This window comes from Oncorhynchus gorbuscha, linkage group LG19 (assembly GCF_021184085.1).
Source record: "Oncorhynchus gorbuscha isolate QuinsamMale2020 ecotype Even-year linkage group LG19, OgorEven_v1.0, whole genome shotgun sequence".
NCBI classification, from domain to species: Eukaryota; Metazoa; Chordata; class Actinopteri; order Salmoniformes; family Salmonidae; genus Oncorhynchus; species Oncorhynchus gorbuscha.
In genome coordinates, this window is record NC_060191.1 from 30,243,364 (window position 1) to 30,253,939 (window position 10,576).

At 45.6% G+C, this 10,576-nt stretch overlaps 1 protein-coding gene across 1 annotated transcript; it reads left to right on the forward strand.

Moving 5' to 3' along the window:
• The first annotated feature begins 786 nt into the window (after nucleotides 1-786).
• On the forward strand, nucleotides 787-8,846 carry pnisr (PNN-interacting serine/arginine-rich protein). The gene is given in 13 exon segments (XM_046314338.1): nucleotides 787-969; nucleotides 1,537-1,658; nucleotides 1,831-2,013; nucleotides 2,386-2,633; nucleotides 2,742-2,904; nucleotides 3,103-3,362; nucleotides 3,553-3,648; nucleotides 3,650-3,706; nucleotides 5,194-5,293; nucleotides 5,952-6,005; nucleotides 6,547-6,732; nucleotides 6,818-8,051; nucleotides 8,515-8,846. Coding segments are annotated over 12 exon segments (2,700 nt in total). The 5' UTR covers nucleotides 787-969; nucleotides 1,537-1,570; the 3' UTR covers nucleotides 8,546-8,846.
• The last annotated feature ends 1,730 nt before the right edge of the window (nucleotides 8,847-10,576 follow it).

Consider the following 10,576-nt stretch of genomic DNA (forward strand, 5'->3'; position numbering starts at 1 on the left):
GAACTCAGATGATAATCGCACTTGTCAGTGTGGCAGTGCATCTGTGAGTGAGTGAGTGAGTGAGTGACTGAGTGTTGTCTGTAGCTTGTGAGGTGTGTAGACATATTCCCACTATTTAGGGAATAATGTGTCATTTTGGACGCACCCAGAGATTCTTAGTTATGCACGTTTTTTAGTCCAGGACTAGAGAATATAAAACAGCCACTGTGGTCTTGAGATGACAAGGGTAGGCTATACCAGTGGAGTTTAGGTTGTTGAGCACCCTGGCAGATGCTCCGAGGAGCATCATCGTGGAATGCTCACTACTCTTCGGCTGTTGGGGAGAGAACACGCGTGAAACCACTCTGAGGCAAAGAGGAATGCAGAGAATACAGAGACAAATAAGAAGGCAAACAAAGAGAAGTGGAGTAGAGGTGAAAGAGGTGGAAAAGAGGTGCTCTACTAAATACAATTTGGGCCAAATTGTCATTTGGAAATAGCTTGTAATATGTACCAGAAGAATGACAGTACATCATTTCTGCAGAATTGTTAAGTTGATTGTTTTGTCACTTTTTCATGATCTTTTGGCCATAATTTACAATCAGCAGGCCTACTTTTGGCCCCATAGAGCCCCAATGGGTTGTGTCGAGGTCGCCTCCTGTGGCTGCCGGCCAGACTACTTCCAGGTCGTAGCCATTTTGAGTGCTCGACGGCGAAGAACCAAGTCGGTGAGGTGGGAGACGCTCACGTTAGTTATGATGTTTCGTTTGTGTGCATTCTCATCATGCAGATGTTAGTGGGTGATGTTAGCGACTGATCTTTGAAGCGTTATTCCAAACCACGGCTAGCTAATTTCTAACCTTCCAACCCGAATCTTGCAAAACGAGCAAGCTGACGATAGCTAACTGTTATCTGGCTAACTGTTAGCCAGCTGCATTTCGCACCGAGCCTGGGGAATTCTGAAAAAAAATTGGCTGAAGGAGCAGACGAGTAATGCACAGTAGTTTATATAACACGAGTGTTTACCTACCTAGATATCACAAATTAAGTGCATGCAATGTAAATTAAATCCACTTGTAGCGTGAAGTGCAAACGTTCGCTAGCTGGCGCCACCCAGCAAACATCCATGTCCGCCTCAGTTAACTTAGGGGCGTGAATGTTAGCTAGGTAACTAGCTAGCCACAATTACGCAGATCTCAATTAGCTATCAAGGTTAGCAATTTAGCTTTGCCTTTATTTAATTCGTTGGCTTCAGCACTGTCAAAAAATCATCTGCATCGATGCTAACGCTACTTGTTTGATCCAAGCCATTTGGGTGAACCGCCTCATGTAGCTAACTTTACATAACTGAGGCTACATAACTAGCTTGCTAACACATTTATTTGTATTTATTGAACCTTTTATTTAATTAGGCAAGTCACTCAAGAAAATAATCTTATTTCGCAATGACGTCCTACCCCGGCCAGTCATCATATGTCCAGTTCGCATGGACGGTTCACATTGAGAATATCACTATTCAATTACAGTAATGTCATATCATGCTTCTGTCTCACATAGGCAGACTACAGGCGTAGGAACTACAGGGTGAGAAATGTGGGACCAGGGTGGACAGCCTTGGCCGCAATGGCCTATGAACCAGCAGCAGTGGATGCAGTCCTTCCAGCACCAGCAAGATCCAAGTGGGTGACCTGTATGCATGGAGCACTGTACAAATGGAAATTATCCAAGATTGGATTGGTGTAACATTGCTTTGACCATGCAGAATGACAGCTCAATCATTGCATTATTTACAATTTTACAAAATGACACCCCAAACAACGCTTCTCTTGTCTCTCTCTCTGTGTGGTGCAGGCCAAGTGGACTGGGCAGCACTGGCCCAGGCCTGGATTGCTCAGAAAGAGTCTACAGGCCCTACAGTAGACCAACAGAACATTCATCCTAATGGACAGGACATCCCTGGCATGGATCCTGTGATGCCCAATAACCATGGCTCCTTCCAGGGCGACGCCAATTTTGGCAGATTGTGGCAACCTGGTAAACTCTAAGCATCATTTTCTGGGGATGGAGAATATAGAAGGCTTATATCGGTGATCTGTTTTCTCACGTTGCAAGACAATCATGCTTGCTATACTCAGTCTGTACATAATTTGTCATTATATCTCAGGGATGATGTGATGTCACCGATGTACTCCAGCGAACATGTTATGGGAGAATTTCACATCCACCACCTTAACAGAGCTGTGCCCCAATCAACTTAGTTCCCCTGCAGTCCAGTAGTTTAATGTTAGAATATCATGACTGCAAGTGTATGTTTTTTATTTTTGAATGGTCTCTTGTAAGACAAGCCTTTTGGTGGGCTTAAAGAGATCCTAATAAACAATAACAATGTACATTTGTTGTTTACAGAATGGGGGATGCACGGTCAGCCCCCTCCTCCTCCTCCCATAGACCAGGTGTGGATCCCCCCAGGAACAGGACCTATGGGGACTGGACCTATGGATGTGGTGGCTCCCTCTGAGGACAGCAACAGCCAGGACAGTCTGGAGTTCTCTGAAGGCCACCACAGGGTCTACCCCCAGAACAGCCACGGCTTCGGGGGTCAGCCGGACAACTACACCATGAACCCAATGGCCATAAACCAGTTTGATTATCAGGTACACACCAAACAGTTACATTAGAGTTTCATGGCTGCTGTTGTATAGGGTCTCTCCGTCATTCAACTAGTTTGGATGGTCCTCATTTCTCATTTTCTCTCTCTGTAGCATGGGGCGGTTGCCACCTACGGCCCCACATCCACAGGGTTCCACCCTCCATACTGGCAACAGGGTCCCCCACAGAACAGACGGGACAGGCCCCCTGGCTTTAGGGATCGCCAGAGGTCCCCCATCCAGATCCCCAAACAAGATGCTCCTGCTGCCGCCCTCGGTGAGCATCTTCACCAACACCTTGGTACAAAAACGTCCTCATTAAATGGCCGCTGATCAGGATTTCATCCCTGGACACTTTCTGCTGTCAGAGACGCAGATACTTGCTTCAACTCTCTTGCCTTGAAATACCCACAACATCCTAAATGTTGTATCTCACCATGTTTTGTGTCTGTTGATCTCTACTTTTCTCAATTAGCTTTCCCAGGCACGCAGGAAAACAGACACGCACACACAGCATCCAATGACCTGGCTCTCCTCTCAGATGCTTTGAAGAGGCGTACCCTGCCGGCCTGGATCCGAGAGGGCCTGGAGAAGATGGACAGGGAGAAACAGAAGAAGCTGGAGAAGGAGCGCATGGAGAAACAGCGTGCCGAAATGGCTAAAGATGAAGACAAAGAGAGCGATGCGGTAGACGAGGGAGGCGATGGGCCTCGTTTACCCCGCAAGAGTAAATTTGTAAGCATCAATCACTTTTTGTTTCCATGGCGTCATGAATCCCATTAACCTTATGAACAGTGGGTTGAAATATCCCCCAAATAATTTCATTATATTCCTGTAAAACTGTGACACTAGTGAGCTTTCGGGAGGTCCTGTTGTCGTATCTTTGTATATCTGACCTACCACCCCTTTCCCTCCCCTGTAACAGGACAGTGATGATGAAGAGGATGATGAAGAGGAGAGGGAAGATGAGGACCGGGTCCTGACCAGGAAGCAGGAGCTGGCCAGCAGGAGCCCGTCACCTCCCCCCTGAGGACCAGAGCGAACCAGAGATGACTGAGGAGGAGAGAGAGTTCCAGCTGGTCAGTTTTTGCTTACAGCTACCATTCTGACACGTTGGGGTGGGTGTAGGGTTGGGCGATATATCGAATTCTTGCACGATATTCTAAATGCCTGTATCACAAGAGTCAACTTTTTTTTTTAAATGAGCGTTTGTTGGCTTGTAGGCTACTTGTCTTTTTTTTTTGTCCCGTCTCTTTTTGTTTAGTCTCTTGCTCCTTCTGTTCTGTGTGTACCTTCCCATTTATACCAGGGATCTGTATATAATGATGAGATGCTCATGTCTCCTCCCTAACAATGGGAATCGTCCCAAAGGCGAGAAGACAGGCGACAAACTTATGACCATAGAAATGCACTGGGCTAAATTTGGATAGATTTTGGCGAGAGCGAAACTTCTCACTTCGCATCTTCTTCTGTGTTTACACACACACACCAAGCCAATCACAACAACAAAGATGAGAGATCACTTCCTATCTGACAAGCAGTTTCAACTTACTATTTGGATTTGAGGTTTGGTCTAACAGAATCGGTCATATGGACACCGAAACACATTTATATACTTTTTACTGTAATAAAAAACAGGAAAATTTATGCTCAGTTTGTAGGCGTGGCATTGCGGTACCACTAGCAGCATTTCAGCCAAAGACCGTTATACTAGCTGTCTAGTTTGTTTTATACATTTGCAATAAGCATAAAGCACCTGTTATAAAGGAGTTGGCAATTTGTTCTCATTCTGAGAAATAAGGTATGCCATTCTGAACAAAATGGACAGGCTAGCACGCTGTTCAAACAGTTGGAGACGGACAGAAGTGTGTTCATAGCAATTCAACTGTTCTGTCTTGTTAGCTAGCAAATAGATCCAAGTAAACTTGAAATATAAAGATGAGCTAGCTATTCACTAGCACGTGGGCTTGTGCTTGAGAGATTGTTTGACCTGCGTTAGTTTTCTATGCCTGCTACAAGAAGTGCATTGTCCATGGTTGTGGTTAAATTTGTAACAAAAAGGAAGTTTTAATAGACAGACTTGAAGTCCAGATCAGTTATTATTGCAAAAAAGCAGGTTAATAAACTCTTGATAAAATATTTAAATTATTAGTGGGTTGTGGAAGGCTTACATTTAGCTTCTGTATAATTTCACAAGCCCTGAATTGATTAGATCAATGTATTGGACCTTTTTAATTGTACAACAACGCTTATTTGGAGAACCCATGAACAACAAACAACAATGTATATATCGTGAATCGCCTATAAGTTTGAAACAAATCTATATGTAATTTTTCGGCCACGTCGTCCAGCCCTATTAGGATGTCTTTTGTTATACATGTGTTTGTGTTATGTTATAGAGCCCTGGTGCTCTAATTGCAGCTCTGAAATTAGTGGTCCCTGTTTTCACAAATGTCAAAATATAACAAAAACATCCTATCCAAGATTGCAAGAAAATTGCCCTCTTAACAAACAAATTATTATCATTAACTCATGTCAGAGCCTTTTCTCACATTTCTCTCCAAAGATGATTGTGACTAAAACTCTGCTGACGGAAATCCTGCTGGAGGTCACCAACGAAGAGATCCAAACTGTGGCCAAAGAGACTCACCGCAAAGCCACCAAAGGTCTGCTTACCCCCGTCTCCTCGAGCCCACGCATCATCTGTGCCTGTCACAAAGACATAATGTTTAAGCCTGTTTTATATAGTCTGAAAACGTCACTCAATTCATCTCCGTAAGTCAGGGTAATTGAGTGGCAAACTTGGGAGTATTTTCCAAATGTGATCATATGCATCTTCAACCATTCTCTGCTAATGCAACGGAAGAAAAATAAAATGGCCCTGGTAAAGACAGCCAAGCAGCTGGTGTATTTAAAACAAAACAACAGTAACCTAAGCTGTTTTCCCTGGTTGCTGCTCCTGAAGGTCCTCCTGAATGACTGTTTCTGAACCCATTGACTTTATAACATACACTCACCTATAGATCAGATTCAAGTGACTTGTCCCCGTTTATCTGACACTAGTGCATTAGTACAGAGTGGTTATTCTCCCCTATTCCAAACTGTCTTGACTTTGAATGTGTGTGACAGATGTTGTTTGTTAACCCCTTCTCTTCTCTCCGTTTTCTCATTATTTTTAATTTTTTGTTGTTGTTGCCAAAGACCGCTCTTGTGAATAGTGCATTATCTGTGCCCCCCTTCTCTAGAGACTTCTCTATGGTGGCTGTCTCTATGGTGGCTCTATGTGTTTTAACATGTTGTTCCTGTTGTTGATGTGAATCAAAGCGCCTGCCAAACAGCTGGCACAGTCAAGTGCACTGACTTCTCTGATCGGCATTGGTGAGTTCCCCTTCTTTTCCTCCAGGCGGGGGGGTTTGGGGGGGGGGGTGTTGCTGGGTAATAATCAGAGCTCAAACCCCTATCCCCTCACTGCTTTAGTAGCTCAGAAGAGTGACTGAGGCAGCCGAAGGGAAGGGTCCACCTCACAGCTGGGGTTGCAAAATTCCCCAAACATTACCAGAAGTATTTGTTATTTTTTTTATTCTGGTTGGAAGGGAATTAGCTGTCATGGAATCCTCCAACCTGGAATTCTTCTCCCGGGATTTCTGATAAAACTGGGAATTTGGGGAATGTTTCTGAAATGTTGCAATCCTTCACAGCACAGTTTGAGTGTCTTAGCCTTAGATTTACAACATTTTTTTTCTTATCAGAACACTAAAGAGCATGCCATCTCACAGTAAGTGGGGTGTCAGTGGGTTTCTAGTATGAAGTTTAGTTGAAAATAAACAGACAGTAGGCTCGTCTTTGATGGGAAGCTTGGTTGGGTGTATGGCTAGTTGCAGCGGTCTTGCTCAAAAAGCTGGGGGCTCTGTTGTGGCAGGTGGACTTGGCGACTATGGCTCGGACTTGAGTGAGGACGAGGAGGAGCACAGCGCCCAGGTGTCAGAGTCCTCCGACACGGACGAGGAGGAGCTGCACCACCGTATCCGGGAGAAGATAGACGCCTTCCGACGTAAGGAGAGGGAGCTGCAGGAGAGACAAGCGCAGGAGGCGCAGCACGCACGTGGTGAGGGAACTAAAGGCAATATCAATAAGCAGCGGTGACGTTGTCTTTGAGTTTTAACATGTATGTTTTGTTTTCTGTCTTCCAGAAGAGATGGCACTGGACAGAGTGAGCAGAGAGAGGGGGGATTATGATGAGGGCCAGTTAGAGAGCCTCCACAAACAGGAAGTGAGAGAGAGGGAGGCGGAACCCACAGCAGAGAGACGCAGGTCCCGCAGTGAGCCTGAGGTTAGCAACGAGGTCAGGCAGGTGGGTCGGGGTAAGGAGCGTGGCATAGTGCGGGGCACCAGCGGTTCCCCCAGCAACGGACGCAGCAGCAGCTCCCACTCCAGCTCCAGCAGTGCCAGCAGCCAATCGTCTTCCTTCTCCTCATCATCCTCAGCCTCCTCACGCTCCTCTTCGCCCTCCTCCTCACCCCGGAGGAAGAGGAGGCGCAGCCGCTCCTCCTCGCACAGGGCCCGCAGTGGCCGGCGCAGCCACAGTCGCGGCTCCCACAGACGTCACGGGGAGCGCAGCGGCGACAAGGCCCGGGAGAGGAGGAAGGGCAGTCGGAACCACAGCGCAGAGCGCTCTGCCCGCCACCGGAACCGCAGCCACTCTCGAGAGCGAAGGGTCAGCAGGGGAGGCAAGAGCAGGTCCAAGGACAGGGCCAGCCGCAGCAAGAGCAGGGACAAGGAGAGGGACAGAGACAGGAAGAGGAGTAGGGAGCGCAGGGACAGTCACAGCCGCAGCAAGAGCAGGGACAAGGAGAGAGAGAGAGACAGGAAGAGGAGCAGGGACCGCAGGGACAGTCACAGCAGCAAGCACAAGCAGAAAGCCTCCAGCAAGGATAGGGACCGGAAGAAAGACCGTAGCGGCAGCCATGACAAGAAGGAGAAAGAGAAGAAGGAGAAGGAGAAAGAGTCAGATAGGAAGAAGGAGAGGCAGAAAGTCAAAGAGAAAGAGCGGGAAAGGGAGAAAGTGAAGGAAAAGGAGAGGGGGAAGGAAAAGGAGAGGGGGAAGGAGAAAGAGAGGGATAGGGAGGTGAGCTCTGTGGTGGCGGAGGAAAGCAATGGAAAATCCAAGAAAAGGAAAGAAAGCAGCGATCACACAGACCCTCAAGGTGACAAGCACTCCCATCAGGGTAGCAAGGCTAGCAAGAAGGTCTCCGCCAAATCTAGCAAGAGGTACTCCGACTCGGAGTCGAGCAGGTCCCAAACCCCCGAGCTTAGCAAGGAAAAGAAGTCTAAGAAATCCAAACGTAGTCGCTCAAGATCAACGGAAAAATCTCACAAGTCTGGTAAGAAGGCAAGCCGCAAAAACAAGTCTAAGTCACGATCAAGGTAGTATTCCATTTTTTACCATTTATTTTTCTGTTGTATCATGTTTCTGTTGTCATATTGGAGGTGGACTGCCCAGTAATATTTATTTTGTACAACTTTCCTTGTTCTCTGTCAGGGCTCAAGGCTACCTTACAAAGATAAATCATTAATCTTTTCATGATGTGTAAGGAGAGAAAAAAGGAACCAATTTTAGCCAAGTTTCTGTTCCTCTGTCTCCATAGTGCCCCCTGTTGGGCATGTGCAGCATATCAATCTATTTTAGTGCCTTGTGTGAATGTAGTAACTGTTCTTCCCAAAGGAGAGTGACCAAGTTCATTCAGAAATCAATGCAATCTATTGTCCTCGTGATGAGCTGATGTTAACAGGGCCCCAGTGAGGGTGTGACTATTTAGCCTGTGTGTCATTTTGCGTGTGTGTGTGAATGGTGCATCACCATTAATGTTCCCCTTTGCGTCTGTTTCAGGTCCACGTCTCCCGCCAGGCGTAGGCGTTGAGGAGCGCAGGGCTCCCTGATTTGTGCACTTTTAAATTCTATGAGTTTAACAGTCTTGTCTCATTATAGAGGCAATGGTGTAGGTGAACTCTCCACTCCCCCCCACCTATCTTTGTAAATATGTTATTTTTAAGGGCAAGTCGGCAAACAGGACATTTTGAATGCTAGGTTTTTGCCTTCTATCATGCAAAGCTCGGAGGCTTTGTAGTCAGTAGAATCTTGGAAAGATGTGTCATTTTAAAAAGCTTAACAGGATAAACATATTAATGTAAATTGTTGAATAAAACTGAAATGATCCCTTGTTCTGAGTATTTTCTTTATTTTTGGGGGGGGGGGTTGTTATCATTAAACCTGCAGTAATTTGGATTAAGTGCAATTGATAACATGCCATTATTAATTGTGTTTAATTCTAATGGCAAAGAGGAACATTTTGCTATATGAACACTACAAATTCATCCATACTGAACAAAATAAAAAATGCAACATATGAAGTGTTAGTCCCATGGTTCATGAGTTGAAATAAGTTTCTCTCATCTTTGTTAGTGAGCATTTCTCCTTGGCCAAGATAATTCATCCACCTGACAGGTGTTGCATATCTAGAAGCTGATTAAACAGCATGAGCATTACACAGGTGCACCTTGTGCTGGGTACTGTAAAAGGCCACTCTTGAATGTGCAGTTCTGTCACAGATGGACCCTCTTTTCTCTCCTTTATTGCCATATTATAACCAGCAGCACACAGCAATGCTGACCATATTTTGCTTTTATGAGAGATTTGCATTCAGAAATGTGAGCTGCCTCACTTTCAAGGGCCTGATGTCATTTTTTTATCCCGTTTTTGAGAAGACCCTCTCAGAGGGAAAGGATGTGGCCACTATGCAGAGTCTCCATGTCATGACTTTAGTAAGCCATGGGTAGACCGAGCCCTTGTTCTTCCACCAGCTCAGAGGATCTGCAGATCTTTGGAGGGGCTCCTCGCTGCAGACCCTTACACAGGAGTATCATTTTTGAAGCTGTCACATAGCTGAAAAGAGAGAACTGTAACTTATTAGTTCAGGTTCATGTTTGGTCTGCTGTTACTACATTCTCATCTACTGGTCATATACCATATATAATAATGGATTCAATAATGTAGTAATAGCTGCTTTCTGTACCTCTCCACTGATCTCAACAGTGACCTGCTCAAAAGGGTTCCAGGACTCTGCACACCTCCCATTCCTCTTGGGTCAGAGCATCAACAGGTGCATTGACAATGGCCAGGGTAGAGATGATGGCATCCTTTGACTCAATAAACATGATAATTCCACCTTGTAGTGCAGTCTTGTTTAGGCCTCAGCCCAGGCATCCCCATTTGGCGTTGTGTAGACTTAAGTTTTTCAGCACCTACCTGTGCACCTGTGGTAGTATTCCACAGCTGCTTTCATGGCTTTGGTTATGTTAGCTGCATTGTCGCTAACACAACAGATCACTTTTCCATCTACTTGCCATTCTCAACAGTTCCTCTGCCAAGTTCTCTGAGGTGTGTCTGTCGCTGAACTCAAAGCAGTCCAAAAGACAGATAGACATCGAAAAATCTTCAATGATGTATATACATGTATATACATGTATAAGATGTGGTTACCCTTGATGTACAGCATTCAGTGGTAAGGCAAACTGCAGTAACTTTTTGGACTCTTTCCCGCACTGAAGTCTGTGTGCTCTTGTACAGTTGTGGAATAAGTGATTTTGAAAGGATTTCCTGCTTGGAATTGTGTACATTGGATTTAGACTATTGCTATAATTTCTAAAACATCTGTCCTCCACTCACGAAAATGGCTCGAAATCGGTGACAATCATTTTAGCCAATGCAATATCACTTTGGCCTTGTTTTGCTACAGACATAGACGTTTGGCATAAACTGGTTCATATAAGACTGCGTTGCTGTGGGTCGCGGAGTAGGCCTACGTGACTGAGTGGGTACGGAGATGCTGGCTCCACCACTATCACAAGCAGGCCCGCTAGTTTCTCGAAGCTCCGCTACAACTAGCTTCACA